This window comes from Phaenicophaeus curvirostris, chromosome 7, assembly GCF_032191515.1.
Source record: "Phaenicophaeus curvirostris isolate KB17595 chromosome 7, BPBGC_Pcur_1.0, whole genome shotgun sequence".
NCBI classification, from domain to species: domain Eukaryota; kingdom Metazoa; phylum Chordata; class Aves; order Cuculiformes; family Cuculidae; genus Phaenicophaeus; species Phaenicophaeus curvirostris.
Genome location: NC_091398.1, coordinates 32271011 through 32294787, shown reverse-complemented (window position 1 = coordinate 32294787; position 23777 = coordinate 32271011). Strand labels below are relative to the sequence as shown.

Below are 23777 nucleotides of genomic sequence, written 5' to 3'. Positions count from 1 at the left end.
GTATCTGACTTATCAAATGCACTGGGACAGAATGAATCCCCTGAGAAGGTTGGAGGCTGTTTGGCCTGGGTAAGTGGGCAAAAAGTGAGATCTTTCACCCAAATGTACATGGAGGGGCTTTCACTCTTCCCTTGGTTATGGGACTGATCCTACTTCTGCTCTTCCTTCTGCTTGCTTTAGCTGATTTTTATGGGAAAAAGGCAACTCAAAACCTTGCTATTTTTAAAAAACAGGTTTAAAATTAATTTCTGGAAACGCTTACCAGTTCACCTTTTTTTTTTTTTTTTTTGCATGGTTGAATGGGGGTTCAATTCTCCCACTGCTGGGTGACCTGCATCAGTACACAGAACTGACTCTGGGGAAGGGAGGCCAGAGTGAACCTCCTGACAATGTGCCCTTTCTCACCTGGCTTGCCATGAGTGGTGCTGCTGCCCTCAATGTCAGCATCACCAGGGGAGATCGGTCTCCCACCTCGACACAGGCAGAGAAAAAAGGCATTTTTCCTGAACCTTGGGGCTTGAAATAGCGCTAATAGCACTCAAAAACCTGCTTCTCCACAGGGAATATAACTTTCAAAGAATCCTTTGAATTCCTCTCCACATTTGCCTTCTGGTAAAATGGTAGAAGTCTATCATAAGGGTCTGCTGTGAGTAAAAGCTCCTTAGAGCAGTTTTGGCAGAGTGGTTGGGGAATGCCCGATCAGTCAGCATTTGACATACCAAGCACAGTTTGCCAATGTCTTGTAGCTGACCAGCAGGAGGGAGAAGTGTGATAAACGACACTTGCTTTCTGTTGAGTCATATTTGCCCTTGAGGAAGACCAGACAAGAATTGCCCCAGCTGGGGAAATGCAGATACAAAATCAAGTAGGAGGCTTGATTGCATTTGTGGAATGAATTATTTTATCTCTTTTTGAACTCAAACCAGAGATATTTGCTTAGCAATTCTATCTTTAAAAACATAAAATTGTAAAAGAAGCTCGGATACCTTGTGACGGTGTATTATACTGCACAGTCTTGCAGATTTAGGCACACTGAGCAATCTTCAACTGTAAAGAGATTTTCGCAGCCACTATGGTGTTGTTTTTGACAAGATACCTTGTACTATCCACTTCAATTAAGTTTTAAATGTCCCAAGGGTTTTCATTGCTTCCCTTCAAAGTAGGAAAGTCTCAGAAGTACAGACACTAGAGTTTTCTTGGCCGCCCTTGGGATACTCTGTAATAGCTTTTATTACAATTTCAAAAAAACATACCAAACTCCAAACTGGACCACTGTTATCTCTGAGATCTCCACTGTTAGAAAAGGCAAAGGAAGAAAACTCTGAACCTGACACCATCACTGGAGCATACCTGAGCAATGGATATGCAGCTGGATAGGAAGCATTTGCTCAGCCATGCTTAATATTCTCAGTGTACATCATCCATCACCACAACAGAAAGAATTTGACCCTTGGTAAATTTTAGGGATGAATTAATTTTGTATTTCAAATCCATGAGTTGTGTTAAAGGATGGCACAGAACCTTCATCATACGAATTTGAATGTCTTCCCAGCTTCAACAGCAGAAGAAATAGAGAACATCTAAATCTAACATCTAAACCCTCCTTACCAGCCTGGTTGAGACAGGAACATGTTGGAGAGCCATTTGGAAAACAAGGTCACATTTAAGGTAGAAACAGCAGCTGAAAAATACTGATGTGGAAAGAAACACAAATGGCAGTAGCCAGAAACCCAAGGAAGAGCATAATTTTTTGGCCCATTTTGCCTTGCAAAATAGCTCTGCTGCTACACAGGATATAGACAAACAGATGTGCTTCGAGAACCATTGATCTACAGCCAAGTCTCGCTTTTGGATATATACACAAAACTCCCAGCATGGACCATGGGACTTAGCCATGGGCATCTGAGCATGGAGGTATCCTCCAGGCATACAGCGTTAAAGCATGCTTGATCTTTGGAGGGTTCCTCTCCTGTGCTCTGGTGGACTCGACCTCACCATATGTATCTCTTGAGTTAAGCCACTTCCTCCATTACTTGCTGAGGTGCTGAGATGCCGATGAAAGTGTTTGCTTAAATGCCACTGCCTCCATTTTCTCTGAACTTCCAGCTGAACCTAGGCAGAAAGGTCAGAAAATACTTAGTTCAGCTAGTTTATCTTGGAGCCCTGCATTGTGGAGGGCGGTAAAACAGGAAAAGAAGAGCGGATTACCTTTGCCAAGGTTTAGATTTATTTATTTAACCCTCAGTTTAAGGGTTTAGGGTAGGGCCTGTTTCTTGTCACTTCTAGTTGTACTGTTGTTGCAGCCCCACGATTTTCTGTTAACCTGTTTTTCTGTTTAATTGCAGTGGAATTCTTCACAGAGTCTAGCTGGCCTTAGTAAGTGTTTGGGTTAAATTTTTATATTAGTTATAAAAATGGGACATTTTGGCACTCTAATGTAAAAAAATGCAGATTTTCTTTTCAAAACAACTTTTTCTGAACCCTGTTAAAGGATCAGTAGAAGTATTTCAAAGCCATCCTCCATTTCAAAGAGACTTTTTCTTCCAAACTTTAGGCACTACTGTTTTGGGTTTTTTTCCTTCCAATAACCTCAGGATCTCCCAGGTTTGAACAGCATTTCCACCGCCACCTCTACCAGCAGCAGTGTTTCAGAGAGCAAGTTGTAGCCCAAAAGCCTGGAAGTTATACAACTACAAAGGAAATGTTCCCTCTTCAAAAAGCTTTGCCTTATGAAAGTCCTAATAAACTTGGACTGGATACAGCTTTTGATAAATTCCCTCCCAAGGACCAAGCAAAGAAACCAGCCACAGGATGACAGGTAATAGCACCACACGTCAGAACCAGCTGATTGTCAGCGTGACCCTGTGTGGGATGGTACTCCCACCCTCCATTCCCAGACAGTAATACTTCTATCTGGTTTATAAAAGGGCTGCAACAGTTGAGAGGTGAAGTTTGCAACTGGCATACAATTACGCAGGCTTGCCAAGTCTAGGGGACATTTCACGAGTGACGTTAGGTAACTGAGAAAAAAAACCTCAGATAAAATGTGCAGTTCATTGCAGAACATATCCTACTGATTAATGAGGCATGCTTGAGCAATAGAGAAGAATGTTATATACACAAAACTTACCTCACCATTAAGAAAACAATAGAGTACAGCCACGACAAAGCCCTAAAAGATAAAAGAACTGCGGTCACAGAATTAGAACTGCAATTTCAGCTTTTGAATGGGAATGAAGCATCTCAAGAAAAATCAGACAGGTTGGTTTTGCCATTGGGACTCCGTTCTGTTGCAGAGTTTTGGATTATAGAGTTATGCCTCATTTACAGAGTTATAGCTTTTTTTCTTATTTTAAAGAAATTAGAGCTTGTCAAATATTACCTGGAATGATCCAAGAGCCAATTCAAAAAACAGCTGAATTTCCATTGTGCCACTGCTTGCATCTTCGGGGAAAAAAGCGAAGATGATGTAATGGATCCCAAAGAGAGGAATAAGGAGGAGCGTTGACTTTGCAAGTCTCCTGATAGCAAAAAAAAGAGTGTAGCTGGTGCAGAGAAGCAAGAGGAGCTTGGGGGGGGCTCACGTGCCATAAAGTCACAACGTAAGGGACATACTTGTATTGATTGAAATCACTGCTCCGTCCTTCAGGCGAGCTAAGCTTCCTCATCAAGATTCTTAAAATGTTGACAAAAAGAATAAAATTAATCTGAAAAGAATAAAAACAAAACCAAAAGTAAGGACATGGAAAACAAACAAACAAAAAAAAAAGGAAGTAAAAAAGCAAATAACAAGACCAAATATCCAGTAACCACTTGCATAAATGCCAGGTATCAGCAGAGCCAGTCTGGGGGATTTGGCTGAGCAGGAAGAATAGACAAGCTTGGGCTGGCCTGCCTCAGTTCCTGTCCCCATCCCAGTCTCTGTCTCTGCCTTTGCAGCCTGCCTGGCCACCCTGGGCTTGGGTGCTGGCTGCTTTCCCTGCCATTTTGCGGCAGCTTTAGTTATGGGGGTGATCGAGGCTTATTATCTGGGCAATCACAAAAGGGCAGGGTGACCAGGCGCATGGGTAACACCCCTTCTGACTGTGGGGTTCAGACAGCTCTGCGCAGTCTGGCCTCAATTTGGATGCCAGCAAAAGGGCTACCAGTTGCTAAACACGACTGCAAATGCTGTTTGTTCCCTGCCAAAAAGCACGGCATGGTTTAGGATGATGGAGGCAAAGTAGTTAAAAGTGGGGATAGGAGAAAGTCTACACTGAAGTTCTTCTCATTCTCCCCCTCTCCAAGGGTGGATATCAGATAAAAATGCTGATCTGCTGCTCAGTTTGGGCAAGGTGAAGCAATAGCTGTTTCTGCTCGTTTTACCCTCCGGCAGAGTTGGAGAAGCATGGGAGGCAGAGCCGGCCTGAGCGTGCCTCTCTCCCACGGCCAGGGCACAGCACCGGGGAACCACCTTGGTTTTATCTGCCCTTGGCATCAGGGCTCCCAACATCACCCTGCATTCCTCCTGCACCCGCAGTCCTTTTCATAGAATTACTAGGTTGGAAAAGACCTCTTGGATCATCGAGTCCAACCATTCCTATCTGCCACTAAACCATGTCCCTGAGCACCTCATCCACTCGTCTTTTAAACCCCTCCAGGGAAGGTGACTCAACCACCTCCCTGGGCAGCCTCTGCCAGTGCCCAATGACCCTCTCCATGAAAAATTTTTTCCTCATGTCCAGCCGGAACCTCCCCTGGCAGAGCTTGAGGCCATTCCCTCTCGTCCTGTTCCCTGACACTTTGGAGAAGAGGCCAGCTCCCTTCTCCCTACAACCTTCCTTCAGATAGTTGTAGAAAGCAGCAAGGTGTCCCCTCAGCCTCCTCTTCTCCAGGCTAAACAACCACAGGGCGTTCAGCCATTCCTTGTAAGACTTGTTCTCCAGCACCTTCACCAGCTTCGTTGCTCTTCTCTGGACTCGCTCCAGAGCCTCAACATCCTTCCTGGGGTGAGGGGCCCAGAACTGAACACAGGATTCGAGGAGCGGTCTCACCAGTGCCGAGTACAGAGGGAGAATAACCTCCCTGGACCTGCTGGTCACGCCGTTTCTGATACAAGCCAAGATGCCACTGGCCTTCTTGGCCACCTGGGCCACTGCTGGCTCATGTTCAGTCGGCTGTCAGCCAACACCCCCAACACCTGCACCATGATGAGCCCCTAGCCCTTCCCCGCACCTGGAATAGAATCGTATAATCACCAGGTTGGAAAAGACCTCTTGGAAACACCATTGCAGCCATGCACCCTCTTCAAGGTGGCTTGTCCGTGCCTGTGGGTGTTGGAGCAGGGCACTGAGGGGGTGGCCTTCCCTAAGAGAAGCGGGTCAGACCCAGGATGTTCCTGGGTTCCCTAAATTATTGGGTGAAAAGGGAGTGACTGTGGCTGTGTGGTCTGTGCTGCTGAGGGTATCTGGAAATTTGGGGAGCTGGGGCAGGGTGAGGGAAGGAGCAGAGCTGGGAGGAGCCAGGGATGAGAAACACGAAGGAAAGACTGAAATATTTGGGGTGTGTGAGGAGAAAAGGAGGTTCAGCTCTGGGGATTCTGTTTTATTAACCCACTAGGCAAGGCATGAGCAGCGTAGGCTGAGCAGGACTTCTTGCTGATGCGAACTACTGGGGATTCCTGCCCAAGGGCAGCACAGCAGTGTTAGTTTAGGAGCACAAAAGAGTTTATCGGTGTTGATTTTCGGCCCTTTGAACTGCTAAAGACTGTGCGCTGTGAGGGATAAAGAGATTAGATCTGAATTCTGAAGGGCTGGCTGTTTGTTTGTCTGTGGCTACGGCCTTGAGAAAAGCCTCTTTTAGGTAAAGAGGCAGAGTCACGCCGGCGGCTCCTGCCCTTAGTTGGCTAAGCGGGATGTGATCGGGATTTTGAGGAAACTTGGAAGGAGATAGAGGGTGGCCCTCAAAAGATAAGATCCTGCTTTCCACCTTGCAGAATGCCTGGGCCTTGTTGACATTTAAATATTGCTGAGTGGCTCCTGGAGCATAAGGGCTGAATCAGTAAGAAAAATAAATGCTGTGGCCTCATTAAGCTGATCATGAATCATTTGTGTGTTCTTCTGCTTGTCCTGAGGAGGTGAGGGGTTGCTCAGTGATAAACAGGAGCAGAACTTTAACCCACCACCTCTGCTACTTGAGTTTCCAAGAGAGCATGCAAGCGTTGCAATTTGTATTTTGCAAATATAATGGCTCCTACTGGCAAACCAAAAACCTCAACACCCTCTTAGGCTCTCACTCCGAGTGTCAGCAGGTTATTTGAAAGTAATGAGCCACTCGAGTGTTTCTGTACTAACGTATCAGCTTGACCACTGCAGACTGAGCTGCCCCTGAGCATCTCAGTTGGGCAGAACTGTTTCCAAGAAGCAGCTCCGGCACTTTGGTACCTAAGGCTCTGAAAGTGAGCACCAGCAAATGCTCAAACCATAGTTGTTGAGTATTCTTTGTACCAGACCATACTTTACATTGCTGCTGCCTTGTACTGGGCAGATTCACACTGAGCTTCAATGCCTACGCCTTACTTGAGTGAGCAACACCATAGTCGTGTAATAGCAGTCCACAAACATACAATGCTGCAGCCTGTGAGCTGCTTTCATTGCTGAAAACAAAAGCTAATGGTCACCTAAGGCAAGTTGTTTTTGGCTTTGCTGAGAGGGGCATTGACCGGGAGACACAAAAGTGATTGTACTGACATGTACAACCACTTTGTTTCTCCTCTGCAGCCTTCCTTGAAACAGTCCAAAACAAGCTTCCACAAGCCAGCCAAGTTCATATGAAATCAACAGGATGCGGAAATCTGATCTTCTTCAGGCTCTTGCTTCTTGGGAGGACACTCTAGCTTTCCTTGTGAATTTAGCTTCGGGGCATTAGCTAGTGACTAAATCCTGCTGAGCAGAAGTTGCTTAAGCAGTAATTCATGTGTCACACCAGTTCAGGCACATGTCTAAGATCAGTTCATTAACACACTTCTAAGGCATGGTGAGTAGACGATCTCTGACTTCACAATATTTGAAAATACAGTTTGAATCTGCTTGTCGCAGAAAGGACTTACAAAAATAGACAAAACTACAGGCCCTCTGATGATCCACCAGGTATTGGCATCAGTATTAATGTCCCAACACCTGTAAAAATAGAAGAGAAGGCGCCGTCAGTTATCAAAACACTCGTGTATTTTCAAAGCAGTTTAGTGTGTTTTGCACTTCAGATAGGCCCCCTATTCCCTTCTACAAAACTAATTTCCTGTTCTCACTTAGCTGCATAGCATTTCTGACAGAAACCTGCCCACCTGCACAGGACAAAAGTGGATCCTGCCCTTGATGTACAATCACTGTTCAAAATTTTGAAAAGGAGAAGGAACAAAGTTTCGCTGATCAGAAAGTCAGATACAGAAAACATCATGGTCTGAATTCATACTTGAAGGCTACTCCCTACCCCTGAAAATGCTCAAATGAAATTTGAGGCTCAGATTGCTCAGCTGGACCTCTACTAGCTGGATCCCACACAAGGATCTAGGCTTGCACCACAGGAGCGTGGTGGTTGCCTTGCTTGGCTGCTAGTGGTTAGGAATGAGCAGGACCCTGTGGAGTAGCCTGCATGGGGGCTGCATGCTTCCCCTGGCATGTGATTTTTCTCCCCTCCATGCAACTTACCCAATATTTTCATGGAGTTGCCTAGCAGTCGCCCATGCAGCCACAAACACAGTGGGGGTACCTGCAATTGGAAAAGCTGGTTACTTCTCCACAAGTCCATCCCAAAGGCAAAACATACCTGTGGTTATTCTTACTGAAAGGAGAACCAGTACCCCATCCAAGGGCGATGAACCACCAGAGGAACTTCCTTTCCGAGAAGAAAGAAATAACCAGCAGAGTGTGGAGGTACAGTCCCTCTACAAGGAGCCAGCTGTAGTTAGACAAGATGCAATACTGAAAGAAGACCATGGTGAGCTTACACCCAGCCTGAGGAAAGAGAAGATAATTAGCTTTTGCTTGAGTTTGCATCTACCTTCTAACAGAGAGCGAGCTGTCAATAAATCTTGGCAAACAGAGATTTTATAACAATTAGGGGACTAAACTGGTGGCCTTGAGATAGGTGTTCACGTGACAAGAAAACAGGACTGGCTTTCATAAATGCAGTAATCAACTGCCTCACTAGCAAGAACTAAATGTTTCATGGACATATGGGTTTGGCTTACTGTCCCACTTAAAGGAGTTCCACTTTTACTACCTTATTAGTATCAGTAGCACTAACATCATATTAGAGAAGTATGTGAATGTGTTTGTTGGTCTTTTTTCCTGAGAAAAAGGGTTGATAAAGACAAGTTAAAATTTGCTTAAAATGTTCTTGTTCAGTAACAAAACCCCAGCAAAACTGGGGGGTTAAAAAAAAATGCCTAACAGGATCTAAAATCCATGTAAGAATCTCCACTCTGGTGGCCTATCCTGTGTTCACAGCCTGGGACACCCATTTTTAGGCATTTCTGGGGCTATGCTGAACTCCTAGTATCTTTTGTGGCCATCTAGTCAACACAATCAAGATGATGAATGCGAGTACCTACTTCAGATTGATCTGGATGCCTTCTTCTCCAATACTTACAAGGGCATCTATAGCAGGGAGGAACTGCACCTGGGTTTCTGTGTGTATGCTCCAGCCTGGGCTGCTTTTGTGTCTTCATGCTGTTGTCACTATCACAGAATGCCCCCAAACAGGAACCTCTCAGCCAGGAACAACCAACACGCAGGATCAAGCAGTGGAGAAGGAACCAGGTATACCTTTCCCTCCTATAACCCCTCGTGCTGAATGGAAAGCTGAGACAGTGATTTTCTTTCCTGCACACTAACTACTGCTGAGATCCTGCTGGGAAACTTGAAATGTGGGGCAAGCTGGAAGGCAGAGAGTTACCGTGTATGCCCCACAGTAATTTGTGTCTTCAGAGGAAAACAAAACGGCATCCTTGATGAAGTTGGATGAGGCTCGCAAAATGAATGATGTGAAGAGATGCATGTGGATGTAGTTCCTTGTACAGCGAAGTCTTCTGTTACAAAAAGAGAGAGAGATCCTGTGAAGTTACATTTCCAGCCAATGTGGGTAGCTTGCGGCTGCAAACAGCAGATTTCAACCCTTATTAATGCAAAACTGACAAATTAAGAACACTGTTTTACTGCCTGTGAAAGGAAGACTAATGCATTTCCAAAGAGGGATATTCCAGAGAGGACAGAGGACCTCAAAAAGTTGCAGTCACATCTGTTTCTCTCAGGTGCTAAAACACGCTGAACATCACTAGAACTGCGATTTCACACCAATATGCTTGGTCTAGCCTCCCTCCCTCTTTCTGGAGTAATACAAACCTATGGTATTTATCCACACCTGGGTGGATTTATTTGCTTTGCCTGAATAGTGCACTTGGGCCTGCAATATTTTCTGTATTAAACATCTGGGTCCAGAGGCTGCGCAGCTTGAAGATGAATCTGCAAAGTAGCTGGGTTCCTTCTACCCAGAGATGCCACTCTGACACTGTAAAGGAAATACTTTTTGCTGAATAAGCAGCGAAGTACAAATACCATATCATAAGAATACATGAAGATAAGCTGTCAGATTGCTGCTGTAGACCTGAAACACCTTCCCAGAAGTCAGTACAGCAGCACTTAGGGCAAAGTTTTAGGCACAGTCTCAAGTTGGGAAAAGAACAGCAGGGGGAAAGACACTCTGCCCTGACACTGAAGGTCATGGAAAGACCTCAGCAGGGAGGTGGTGCAAACAGTAGACTGCAAAACATGTCCAGCTACATTTTGGAAGGACAGGGGAGCATGATATGAGGAGCAGCCCTGATATTTTCTGGGAGAGAAGACTCAGAGATAATTTTTGTGAAGGTTTTCATAAATACTTCAATTTTTAACTTGCCCTGAAAGCCAACAGAAGGATCTGTGTCAGCTGAGATGACTAGAAGTCCTGGCCAAAAGTAAACCAGAGATGCTTCTCCTCACCTAAAAGAGCCTAGGACTACTAAGGCAATGATGAGCGTCACAAGGGAGGTGCAGTATCCAATGGTGTACATGGTCTTCAGAGTCATGAAATAGGAACGCTGTAAGGGAACATATATTCACATTTTTACCATTGACTCTCTGCTAGAAATCAGACCATATCAAGAAAAAAAAGTCTCCTCCTATTTAACAAATAAATTTTCTTGTAAAATCAGCTACTGAAGTTTTACCCTGAACAACCCTTTCTGATCATTTGGAGGAAGCATTTATGCTTGAAAACACTTGTAACAATAACCCCACACCACCATTCAGTCTCTCTTGAACATGCTCCTCCCCCAGAGCCCCAGACCAGCAGACCTGTGGTCACAGGCACTCAGACTCACTCTTGCCTCGTTGCTTGTGTCATTGATATTGTAGCCACAAGCGATATCTGGTCTTGGATATGGCTCTGACCAACCCTTGCTTGTACAGTTTCGGTAAACAAAACCTGTGTGGAAACAACAAGAAAGACAAAACCAGATGTGATCATTTCCAATTGTATCTGTGGTTTCCTCGGGGCTTTAGTCATCAATATGTAGAGTTGCTCCAAGAGCAAAAAGAATATTTTCCCCAGGCAGTGCAATCTGCATAGCTGGAGGTGAAATACAGCTGAGCTAATTATGTTGATACTTGCCCAGTGTACTTGTTTGGGTCATAGTATTGTTTGCCAACTCAGGAATGACTGTGATGGATGTGTTTTTATTAATTGCAACATAAATAATATTGTTTGGTACATCTGGTGTTTCTTGGCCGATATTCCAAGATCAGCAAACACAGGACTTTTTCAGTCATGGATTCATATTCTATACAAACCTGATACTTTCCTGAATGCTCCCCCCTCCTTACCGTGGTTTGTCATGGTCTGAAGAGAACACAAAACTTCAGATGGTCACAGATTTTTGGTGACATTTAAATGAAAACTAAAAGGCTTGTCGCAACAGCTAGGTCTGGGAATTATATTACACTGTTGATTTCCTTGCTTACTTGCAAATTAAACGCTAGGGTGGGATTCCCCTCACTTAAGTTAGCCTTCTGAAAGCTAAATGCTTGAGCCCAACCATGTCCCTCATGGCTGTCTTTCTAGTCAGTGTAGAGAAAGAGTCATTTGCAGAATTCAACTCATTTTCAGACAGATATCCACAGAGGGCAGTTTGTTTGACCAACTTCTGCTGGGCTGTCTCACTTTTAGACTCCCAAAGCTGAGTGAGATGGATCCCCAGCAAGTTGCACATGGTTGAACAGGACAGGTTTGAACATGTCCATGTTCATGTTTGGCACTAAAGCGGATGAGTGAAGTCCTGCCCTATACATCTTACAAACTCACTGGAAGAAAATGACCCTAGGAGGCATGTGCTGGAGAGAAACTTTTCCAAAGAGGTAAAATCACTGCCTACTGCCCTAATCACATTCCTCTGTCAGGTAGGAGGCACGCTTCAGAAACATGGAGTGAAAACCTAGTTTTTGCTGCAGTAACAGCAATACTAGCAAGGACTTGGAGAGGACATGAAATCAGCAGCCCTTCTTAGTAGAAGGTTTTCCTTGAGGGCATGATAAAAGTCCAGTTTTGCCCACACATTTAGTAACAGGGCCTCTAGGGCATCCAGTTCCTGAAAACGTCGCCACAGTTTTGGAGAGGGAACAAAGCAGATGCATATGGAACAGTGTTTGGCACTCGTTTATGTTCTTTGGAGCCCTGCTGGGACCATCAAGACAGTTGACTCCTGATATCTCTGGGCTAATTCTGATGACCTGACAGCATGTCTGCACTTGATTTGAACTCAGCTCTGCAAAACTGCAAGGCACAGCAAACATGCTGAGATCTTCAAGAGGGAAGAGCTCTGGGTGTGTCAGTAGCAGACTATTATTCTGATGCTTTTATGAACATCTTGTTCCAGCTTAGCATCTTTGGAAGGGCTAGGCTTGCTTTTCAAGCCAGGTTTTATATGCCTTGCTGCAGTGCAGCAACAACAGGAGATAAACAACTTTCCCCAACAGCTCTCCTCTACCTGCCACAGCAGCCAGCAAGGGACAGGTACGGTGGCAAATTCTCTACTTCAGCTTCAATTATTAAGACACAAGTAGTTAACTCAGAGCAGACTGTTGTGCTTGTAAACATGTCTTTAACTAGTTTTTTCCTGAGGATGCTGAAAGAGAGTGGATTTAAATTAGGCATTAGGAAGAAATTTCTTACTGTGAGGGTGGTGAGGCACTGGAACAGATTGTCCAGAGAAGTTGTGGATGCCCCATCCCTGGAGGTGTTCAAGGCCAGGCTGGATGAGGCTTTGAGCAACTTGGTCTAGTGAAAGGTGTTGGAACTGGATAATCTTTAAGGTCCCTTCCAACCCAAGCCATTCTATGATTCTCTGATTCTATGTCAAAGTAGATCACACAAGAAGAACTGAAGTTCTGTGTTGGTGTGTGCATGCGACTGAGTTATATGCAAAGCATGGGAGATTATGCAGGGCATGTTATATTGATGGATGTGAGCACAATTTTAACAACGCTGCTTGCCTATGGATGACACAGGCATTGGGGGAAGTCCAGCATGGTGCACTCAGAGCAGACTCAGGGTCTGCAGTCTGTCTAAGGCGCTTGGTGTTTGCTGGTGCCTAGGAGTCTTTTAGAGTTGCCTAGGCAAGGGGGAACACTGGCTAAAGGCTGTGGAACTGGGGACATTCGATGTGGCCTTCTCCACTGCCTCTGAATCCATACAGTCCTTACACCTTTCCTCATTCCTTGTCTGAGACACAATGGGCAGGTCTGGATGTGCATTTAGGTTACTAGTTTCCAGATTATTTTGTTTCTTTGGTCTGCTGTATTGAAAGGGGCCAGACAGTCTGGGCTGCAAATGCAAGCCTAGATGTCAGCACAAAGCTCAACAGCACAGAGACCAGGGTTTGGTCAGAGCTCAGAGTATCTGAGCTCAGTATCTGCATTCCTTAACGTATATGTGTTTGGCATTTGTGGCTGCCCATCTGCTTTGTAAGTGGTGAGGAGAGAAAACTTTTGCTTTTTTTTATGCAAACAGATCTTTGTTTTTCTTTGCAAAATTGCTTCAAACAGAGCAAGGGCTGTAGCAGTAATTAAACAAGAGTCACAAGCCAACCGCAGTATAAAATCAGAGCAGAATGTGGCTACGAGAATGAGAAGAAACTATTGGTGACTTTGATTCAAAATGCCAGATCAAAATAAGACGCAAATGCCAATGGACTACGTCTTGAGTTTCTGTTTGGAACACAGTCACTCTGATTGTTGCTTATCAGAAGTGGTTCAGCTCTCAGCTTGATAAGGAGGGCAACTAAAGTTTAAAGCTCTTAGACTATCTCCAAGATAATGTAATGAACATTTAAGATGTAATTATGACCTTTGGATGTACAAATTCCTAGTTTTGTTCTGGTACAAAGGCCAGAGGTCGGGAGCAGTTCCCTCTAGTGGTTGTACCGGCAGGAATTTCATTTAATACATTTAAAGGCTGGTATCACAATGCTGAAGATTCATGAGTGCATGCGGGACGGATTATTTCCTCAGTGATCCGTGTCTTTGTGTAATTTATTCCCTGTCTTTAAACCAGATTATAGGATTCAGTGGGTACAGTTTGTGTGTACGGAAAGTAGTACAGCATTTATTTTAATCTGAATGGCTCATGTCTGATTTTATTTAAAGAGCACTAACTGTTCTCCTCTGACTTATCTAATCTTTATTAGACAATCTAATGCTTTGTCTCCCATTACTCCCTCCATAAAATGAATGTGTGCTTCTCTGTCAGTGCTGGACCTCGTTAATCTGTGTCCTATAACTGAAGAATGCAAAACCCTCTTTTGATTTGAATCATTAACTTGCTGAAGAGAAATGTAAGCAGATTTCTTGAGCACTGCTGAAAAGCAGAACTGAACAGAAAGCAGGCAGAAACTCTTAGTTAATGGCTCATAATTACCGGGAATAAATTTCACTTCACTTCTATCTTAGAAACCCCAGAGAAAGGACAATAAATGTTGCTTAAGCTTATCTCTTTTTGAGTAAGTTGCTTGATGAGCCATGAAACCTGAGTTCCCATGAATTTGTGCCACCTGTGTGGAGCCTGTCACAGCCAAGGGATGAACCCCCAATGCAGATCTCCTCTTGATGGAAGAAAAAAAAAGGATCTTTCCCCCTACCTGGCTCATTTTTTTGCCCAAACTTGTATGAACTTAACACTGTGTGAAGTTTTTGTCTCCACCAAACTCAGCTGAGATCAGCCACTGGCTTTAAGAGTTCATAGAAGGGGAAAGAGACAGAAAAACATAAACACAGAGCCTGAGTGGAGAAAACTTCCCTAAAAAAGATGCTTAAAAACCCTGTTTTTCAGGTTAGCATTTATTTGCTGCACTTGTCTCTACCTTGCTTAGAAAAATAAGCATGTAAAATATCTTGCTACTTTAATTCCAGGCTTTCCCACATTTAGCTTAGTGTTGGAACTGATGCTGCTAAGTGACCACTGGTCCTTAAAAGAAGCAGGGACACAATTTCACTTTGAGTTCAAACCTGACAGTGGTACCTTTGTAAACAACACATTTGATAAAATCACTTGAGCAAGAAAAGAGTATTTTTAGTGTTACCTATTTTCCCAGTCAGCATCTGAAAGAATTCAGAGCAGCGAGCACTGACAGTCTGTCCTACAGCAGACGAAGGCCAACAGCTCATGTTATCCCACATTCCAGCGCATCTGCCTGGGGAAGCAACAACAAAACACCATGAAGCACAAAGCACCATCTCCCAGAGATGAAACGCCATGAAATGCTAACAACAAAATACTATGAAACATCTCCAAGCAATGAAACCCCATGAAACATCTCCTAAGGACCAAGGCAGCTACGGGAATAAAGATGCTCAGTACTCCAAAAAGCAAGCTGGATGAGACAGAGCAAGCCCTACTGAGATCATTAGAGACCCAGACAGAACAGAACAGGTCCTGCTTGCTTCAGCCCCAGCAAGCTCCAGGCACATCCCCTTCTGGTCCTTGACTCCACTGGTCTCTACCAGCCAGCCAAAGAACAACTTGGGCCATCATGAACTTTGCATCAAGTCCCTGGCTACCCATCAGTCTTCTGGTAACTATTGAATGAATGGCTCTGGAAAGATGAAGGAAACCAGATGTTAATTTTTTAGCTCACTTTCCAGTCTTTCTAAAGCTTTCATTTTGAGTCACTCTAATGTTTTCCTTACATAATCCTTTTGTAAACAGAAAAATATACAACTTGACTAGGAGTTTAAAGAGCTTCAAAACAATACTGGGGAAAGGGCAGAGAGGAATAGTATCCATGTCATCCTTGTACCACCATGAATATTCCTCTGCTTGTTAATCTCTCTCATTATGCCAAGTCTGTGCTGGAGTGAGTAGCACCAACAGAGCACTCGCTGGGCTTGGCTGCAGGTCTCAATAACTTCTTCTGCACTTGGGGCACAACAACCCTATGCAGTGCTACAGACTAGGAGAAGTCTGTCTAGAAAGCTGCCTGGAGGAGAGGGACCTGGGGGTGTTGGTTGACAACCGACTGAATATGAGCCAGCAGTGTGCCCAGGTGGCCAAGAAGGCCAATGGCATCTTGGCTTGTATCAGAAACGGCGTGACCAGCAGGTCCAGGGAGGTTATCCTCCCTCTGTACTCGGCACTGGTGAGACCGCTCCTCGAATCCTGTGTTCAGTTCTGGGCCCCTCACCACAAGAAGGATGTTGAGGCTCTGGAGAGAGTCCAGAGAAGAGCAACAAAGCTGGTGAAAGGGCTGGAGAACAGGCCTTATGAGGAGCGGCTGAGAGAGCTGGGGTTGTTTAGCCTGGAGAAGAGGAGGCTGAGGAGTGACCTCATTGCTCTCTACAACTACCTGAAAGGACGTTGTAGAGAGGAGGGTGCTGGCCTCTTCTCCCAAGTGACAGGGGACAGGACAAGAGGGAATGGCCTCAAGCTCCGCCAGGGGAGGTTTAGGCTAGTTGTTAGGAAAAAATTCTTTACAGAAAGGGTCATTGGGCACTGGAACAGGCTGCCCAGGGAAGTGGTTGAGTCACCTTCCCTGGAGGTGTTTAAGGCACGGGTGGACGAGGTGCTAAGGGGCATGGTTTAGTGTTTGATGGGAACGGTTGGACTCGATGATCCGGTGGGTCTCTTCCAACCTGGTTATTCTGTGATTCTGTGATTCTTTGCTGCAGGAGAACAAATCTTTGCCAATCTCTGTCAGTCCCTGGGGTGGTAAAAGAAGATTGTCGTATTTGCAGGCCAGGGCTAAACATGGATACACACCAGATGCTGGCAAAATCTGCCTGTACTTTTGTTCTTTCCAAGACCAGGCTTCTGACAGTGTGACACACCAGTTAGAAGACCCATCTCAGAGCAGCCATTGATCCTGGAGTCCTGCTGGGCTCTCTGCAGGCACAAGCCTGTGGCTCAGTTGCCCTCCCTGCATCTTCTGCCACCTGAGGCCTCCATCAGCTTCAGGGGCTGACCAATACTACCTAAATTCACCCCGTTTCCATCAGTTCGGTGTAGGGTCTACATATGTGAGGCTGAGCTTGTCACGGTCCTACATTCAGGGTAGAAGGGGAGTTTTCCATCTGTGCCCTTAGCTATGTTGCTTTCCAGCAGGGCTGGTAGGGATGCATCAAGGAGTCAATGGTCAATGAAGCACAGCATGATGGTGATCTCAACTTAGACATCTTGTTTAGGCACCAGATGCTCACGTGGATGAATTTTAGCCTGAAGTACAGAGTGTTAATAGAGAAGACCTACAGAGAAACTGTAGTCCTGGCCTTTTATTTTGCTCTTCTCCAGACATAAGCTGAAATAATTTAGTCTGCTTACCTTTTGCCTCCACTCACTCTCAATCATTTTAGCAAAGTTTCCTCTGTGGGTTTTGTAACATGACAGCAAAAAAGAGACCACTGGAGCATGCCAGGACCACCTTATGCCTGGTGGTTCCTGGTGTGTGCTGAATGCCCTGTACGCTCACTGAATGTGGAGGGGAGGAAATCCTGAGCACTCTCTTCAAACGCTTCATGCTTTTTAAGGCCAGCCCCCCATCAGCCTGACAAAAATGTTTACTTTTCTGGAAATGTATTGATTTCCCCCTGCACAGCAGTCCTAGTGCCTGGAAATATAGAGCTTTTCACAGCCAGGGCACCTCAGCATTAGTGTCCTCCCTGTGCCAATGTTTATAGACTTGGTAACCATTTACTTCAAAGCAATAGTTTAACTCATCTTGGGCAATATTTATGCCTAGCTGTGCTGCATTTTTTCAGTTATCAAACCTTTATGCCAAGACTGCTGGCATAAAGGCTCCAAGTCAGACTTGGTGCACAGAAAAACCTGGCAAAATTACTTTGTTGGGATGGTGTCCGCCCAGGGAGAGAAAACCAGCCGAGCCATTCCTCCTGCAGGTGGTCTTGTCATTTTTCATGGAGCAAAGACAGTGCCACCCACCCCTATCTAGCTAAACAGTCTCTTGGGTGGAGGCAGAACACAGCAGCACTTCCTTGACATCCCTGTATTTTTTGGGACCTCCCTCAAGTAGTAAATAGAACACTATCGTAACAGCAATATATGCTGTCACCATGACCAGAGGTCAAAGACCTCTAGTGGCTTCCCTCCCCTGCTCCCTGCCCCTGAGAGAATTATCCCAGCTTTTCTCATTTACAAAAAAGAACATAACTGTGACTGGGTTACATTAATGTAACCTGATTCACTCATTTTCAAAGAGATGTGGGCACCACAGCAGACATGGCATGGAAGAATTCCCCTTGCTTTGCCCTTCTTCCTGCCTGCAGCAGTCAAAGCTTCTGGGGTCAGTACAGGAAGGATGGGGTAAGGAAGGTGACCTAAACCTGCAAACCTACCTTTCTCTCTCCCTGCATGAACCACCAAGGGCATGCACTGAATCCCCAGAGGGTTTTTTCTCTGTTCTTCAAACCAAAGCCCTTGTATGGGATTTTCCGCATACAGACTTTAGACATGCAGATAATCAAAGGCTGGAGATATTTTCAGGTGCATTATTTCCCAGAATAAAAGCATTACTCCATAATTTACCAAGGTAACAAACCCTCTTTGAGTGAAACCCAGCAGAAGGAAATTCCTAGGCTATCTGTTTTGGAAACATTACTTCGGAAAGATGTGCAATTTACCGCTGTTTATTTTTCTGGGGTTTCACTGCCAGGAGAAAGTGTGTTTGCAGAGTTACAGAGACAGAGACAGAGAGGGGTTTAGTCACTCCAAGCTTTCTGCTACCTGGGAATCCTTGAGTCCATGGCAGTATGCCAGATTTGATCTGATTCGTAGTGTTCAAAGGGCAATTTTGACAGCCGTTGGAAATGCTTTCTTCTCAAAGATTTAGCACAATCCTATACTTCTAACGTCTCTCTCTTGTAGATTTGTGGAGAGGGGCACAGGGGGTAGAATTATCCTGTATAAAAATTTCCAGTAACAAAAGGCCTTGGGAGAGTGTTAAAATCTGAATCCAACTTAAAACTAGATTAAGTCTGTTGAGGAGCTACTATTTGAGATAAAATGAGACCATCTGTAAAATGGTACTGCCTGCTCATGCTAGTGCTGGTCCACACCTGCACAGTCCTGTGAAGTTTAGCTTGTTTGCATTTTTGGAGCCCTGGTGCAAAGGGAATGCAGAACTCAACATTAGAGCCATGTCACAGGATCAAAGCAGAACAGATAGCTTGTTGAACCACCCTCCTCTTCTGTGAAGGGCGCTGAGGAAGGAAGGAAACAGTACTGACTTACTCCTCATATAATCACACTTCTTATATGCAATGAGAGTATCTGGCAACCTGCCATAAGGTATAACCTGTCACTTCTACATGGGTGTAATGTCCTGGAGCTGTGCTCTCACCCATCAGTCTGCAAGGCTCAGAGGGATAAATCAGATATGGAGAAAAATGCTAGGCATGCTAAGCAACCAGACATCTCCCTTCTGAGTCCTACCCTAGGGCCAGGTTGTAGTGAAACAGTTCTGTATTTCCAATACTCTCTGCTAGAGAGGAAGGCTTTGAAACTAAGAAAAAGCCTCAACTCTTGCTCCCTGCTGTAGCTTATCTCTGGCCAGACACTCTGCTCACAGCAACTCCTTCACATTCAAAACTGGTGAGGACGTTGCCATGTCATGGTCCTCAAAAGTCACCCAGAAACAGTTCAGTCTGTGAGATGTGAAAGACACAAACCTAGTCCTTAGTGGTGATGGCTAGTCACACACAAAAAATAGTCACATCTGTTGCCTCCATGCACCATACTCTGTGAGATGCTGACCCAGCAGCTGCCCAGGGTGGGAACTAACACTCAGTTCATAGGCAAGCTTCAATAATTGCTTGCAGAGACCTCTCAGAGACTCCTTGCACATGAACACACTTGCTCAGCTGTGAGAGGAAAGCTGTCAACATGACAAGGACTCAGTACCACTAAGCCTTCCGAGCCAAACAACTCCTTTATATGATGATAAACCCTCTCTGAAATACAATTGTTCTGTTATGTGACAGTAAGATAGAGCAAGGAGGAAGCAATGGGGACCTTCAGGCCACATGATTTAAATGTTGGCTGCTGGTATTCATTGATTTTGAAGGGAAATACAGTTAAGTAAATTTGCACATAATGGGCTGACTTTATGAAAGAACCTTATCTAAAAGGAGAAGAACTCCAAATCCTGTGCGGTTTGCAAGATTTTGTTTCTGATGTGCTTCCTAGCTTTGAGAACTGCAGTTGAGCAGCTGAGTTAGAAGGCTCCTATGACTCCTGCTGTCACAGTTAGGTCAAAATCCCATTCTTGGAGCATTATAATAGATTTTACCTAGTTTTCTGCTCCTAAATGAGAGATGCATACAAGGTGCATGGCTCTTACGGAAAGGAATGTGGAAGTGTCTGATTTTGAGGTCACCCAGCTCACTTGAGAGCAGTTTTCATTGTGCACATTCATTCAGCCCTTACCTGAACTCAGGAACAGATCGTTTTCATGAGTTCTGTTCTTTGCCTCCAGGGACAGAGTCTCAGTACAGTTTTCTTCCTCCTTTTTCAGGATGCTCAGGAGGTCACAGACAGGTGGGACAGCTCTGATCTGCAAATTTCAAAAGCAGTAGAATCACTTCCTCTTAAAACTTACATCCCCTTGACAGGATTTACCCTTCTTATGCTCATATTCCCCACACAGCCCTATCAATTAATCATGGGCAATATTTCCCTGAAATACAGCCAATTTCTTTGAAATACAGTCAAATTTCATAATTAAATCTGCCTTTTTTATGATAGCAGCAGGCAAGCATAGACTAAGTTTCTGCCTTCTCCCTTTTGCTGATATTACTATTACTGAGAAAAATGAATGTGTTGCTCTGCTAAATCAGGTACATGAGCAGGATGCTTCTCCAAAAGACTGCAGAAGCATCCAGGACACTGCTGGACTCTCCTAGAGCAGCAGAGAATTAATTACTTGCCTGTGGCAGTGTTAAATAAACCATAGATCCGACAGGCCACTTTCCCAGGCACAAGTGATCTAAATATGTCCACTGGTTGCAGAACACCCAAGCCTGTTTCACTGCTACTGTTCAGGAAGCTGCAGGAGCCAACCTGAAAGCAGAATGTCACCTAGATTTTTGCAGCAATCTAAGTGTTAATTTGTCCTAAGGTCATTTTCTCACCTTCCCATCTTGGCCCATACACCTTTCCCACCATGCAGTGTGGAAATGTTAGTCTTAACTGAATCCTTATGTAGCAATTAAATGTGCAGTTCATGTTATATGACGCTGGACCAAAATGAATGTACAAAACGGCTACTGACCATTAAAATGGCATGTATTAAAAAATCATTGCAAAATGATTTGCCTCACAAGGTGTTATGACTTGCAGTAAAAAAAGTACTTTTACCATTTCTATTATTTTACCAGTTTCTATTATTTTTTGACAATAAAAATACTGAATGTAAGCAAGTTCCCATTATAACAAATTAGATAATTCCTCCCTCATGAACAAACCCAAAAATCTTTATAAATTCATAGGCTCATAGAATGGGGTTGGGCAGGGACACCTCTATGAAACTTATATGTGTATATGTATACGTATATGTATACGTATATGTATATGTATATGTATATACACACACATACTTAAAAGATGAAAAGCAACTCATCAGGTTGTATTATTTAGGAAGCATTAGGTAGAATTTTTTAACATACTTTGTGCAGGAAAAGTTAACTCCACAGCATCATACTATTACGCAACCTCATCAATCTTGTTACATTGCTGATCACTTTCAGATTAGATTTAGGAGAATGATCACTGAAAACCTTGTAATGACAAGTATTACTTTTCTACAATTAAATTTTAGCCTACCAGACATCAGTGACTACACTCCCACCCATTTTGTCTGGAAGTATTTTGTGTATTGTATTTATGAACTAAGTTTGATCTTTTCATCATGCCTCATCTAGCTGTGTTTAACTTCAGCATCTTTCTCCCTTATCTCTGTGCATCATGAATTAAGTAAACTAAAAACCATCTTTGTTTATGTGCTGTAATGAATTTTCTGGACTCACACATGAAAAGAATTCAGACAAAATAAACTATCATCTGATGTCAGGATTAAATGCATTTTTAATCCATTTAATATTTGAAAAAAATAGAAATGTCCAACTAGAGCAACACGTCCGAAGACATACAAACACAATTGCATTTAGTGATTTCAGTTGTTAGCTGAAGGCCGAATATGGTAATTTCTAAATATGGACAGATTTTAAAAATGTGCCTTATTTATCACTGTTGTTATCTATTTGAGTACCAAAAGTAAAGCAATTCAGTACATTTTCAGAGTTCACAAGTACAAATGTGACAGTTAAGACTTACAACATACTTCTGTTGTGGTATCTCTGTCTAAAAGTTGCCTTGAAAATGTTAAGAAACAGTATTAGTGCTGAGCATTTGAAGTGACCAGCAGAACTGATCTGGTTTGCATGCCGGTCATTCAAAATGATACAAAACATAAGTAAAAATAAATCGTAGCAATCACATTACTAATGACCTCAGAAACAGAAAAATTCTTTCTCCTAAGTAAGCCTATACATCTTTAGGCATTGTTTTCTTTGTAGGTCCTAAGAAAGTTTTTGTTCTAGAAAGAGATTTAAATGCTACGTTATTTCTTTACGGCTAGGATGAGACCACATGGTTTTAGAACATTCAGCTGTGGAAACTGCCCTGATGATCTGATACAGCACTACTTAACTTACATAAAATGCACTGCTCAAGCAGGAATATGGTATAGTTTATGCCTTGCAATTACTATTTTACCTCACCAAGTGGCGTCCACCCTACTCTTCTGATCAGACAGTTACCACTGCTTGGTAACAGACATGCAGGTAAAAGGGATTTCAACTCAGGGAAAGCAGAGAGCCTCTAGGTGATGGTTTAAAGACCTTGTTTTCAACAAACACTGTCCCTTAGTTGGTCTTGGCCAACACTAGCACCCAACAGGGCAGGCTGGTGCAAGCGAGGCCCACGGGTCCATCACAGCTGTTTATGGAGCAATGCGAAACTTTTGCTTCCCATGCCACAGCCAGATAACCCCGCTCCCAGTTTTGCTCATATTTACCGTCCACAGCTGGGAGCAAACAGCCTGCCTGCGCGCTTTTAAATCAAGGAGGAAAACGGGCTCCTCCATGTGTGTTTTCTTTGTCTCTTCCTGAACCGTTCACTGAAACAGCTCCCAGCTCACGGGATGTCAGATTTTGACGAGAGGGCAAGACATCCTCATACTTTGTTTAAAGAAAATATAAGACACCAAAACCATTCCAACGAGAAATAGTTGAGATAACTAGTTACCCAGAAAGGGCAGAAAGCTGCAGTTTGTGGTATTGATAGCAACAGCCAACTACAGTTTTTAACCTGTGATATGAATGTATGAATGAGTCTAAACTCTACATAATATAAATAATATTTGCAGTCACAGAATTCAGAGACGTTTAATTTGAAAGTATGTGGGTTTAGTTAAATTAGAGAATTTAAAGGAGAATGAAAGATGCCTGGTAAAATAAAATACAGGTATTTTGAAGGATTAGGAAAAGTGGAAGAAGATGCTCTCAGTGGCACCCTGAGCAATGACATCTATTCACAAAGTCCATTAGGTAATATATAAAAATAAGAAACCAAAATGACAAGAAATCCATCACAAAGGTATTTTTTTATTGTGGAAGATGATCAAAAGGCAAAAAAGTTTACAGATCGCATTGACTCTGTGATTAAAATGTCTAAGCAGAGCTCAGGTTTTCTCAGAGTTTGTCCCAAATCGCCTCTTGGGACAAATACATTGATTTTTCCTTTAGTTGCAATAAAACAATAATGTTTTTACATTTGCCGAGTTTGATCCTTTCCCAATTCCTCATACCCAGGCTGGACACAGTTCAATCTTAATTGTATATGCTTTCAAAATCAGAATAATCTAAGTGGGGAAACTGAGGCATGTAGCTACCTGTCAATTAGTCCGGGAAGCCGTAGAAGCAAGAATAAAATAAAAAAATCCCTGGTTCTACACACAGCTTTTTAAACAAAGACACCACGACTTCATGGAATAGAGGTGCGCTTACTCAGGCAACATGTGATTCCTTGCCATTAAGAATAAAAAGCTCTGTGCACCTACCAGGACAGTTGAATTCCAGAAGATGATCATCCAGATGGTCCACATAGTCAGTCACAGTCTGTTTCCTTCATCCTCATGCACCAGA

At 43.7% G+C, this 23777-nt stretch overlaps 1 protein-coding gene across 1 annotated transcript; it reads right to left on the bottom strand.

Moving 5' to 3' along the window:
- Window positions 1-1063: 1063 nt before the first annotated feature.
- On the bottom strand, window positions 1064-23777 carry SCTR (secretin receptor). The gene is made up of 13 exons (XM_069861502.1): window positions 23693-23777; window positions 20002-20128; window positions 14648-14758; window positions 10397-10500; window positions 10017-10114; window positions 8935-9067; window positions 7838-7991; window positions 7686-7746; window positions 7088-7157; window positions 3616-3707; window positions 3383-3521; window positions 3131-3172; window positions 1064-2112 (listed from the first exon to the last, which is right to left on the bottom strand). Exons 1-13 carry the CDS (start codon window positions 23735-23737, stop codon window positions 1936-1938), a joined length of 1353 nt encoding a protein of 450 aa, XP_069717603.1. The 5' UTR covers window positions 23738-23777; the 3' UTR covers window positions 1064-1935.

Excerpts from the sequence above, each read along its gene's own strand:
- SCTR (XM_069861502.1), bottom strand. The coding sequence starts at position 23,737 with ATGTGGACCATCTGGATGATCATCTTCTGGAATTCAACTGTCCTG. Across the intron at positions 7,747-7,837 it reads GTTCATCGCCCTTGGATGGG|GTACCCCCACTGTGTTTGTG; the intron begins GTACTGGTTCTC and ends TTCCAATTGCAG. Across the intron at positions 3,708-7,087 it reads CTGTAGTTTTGTCTATTTTT|ATTAATTTTATTCTTTTTGT; the intron begins GTAAGTCCTTTC and ends TATTCTTTTCAG.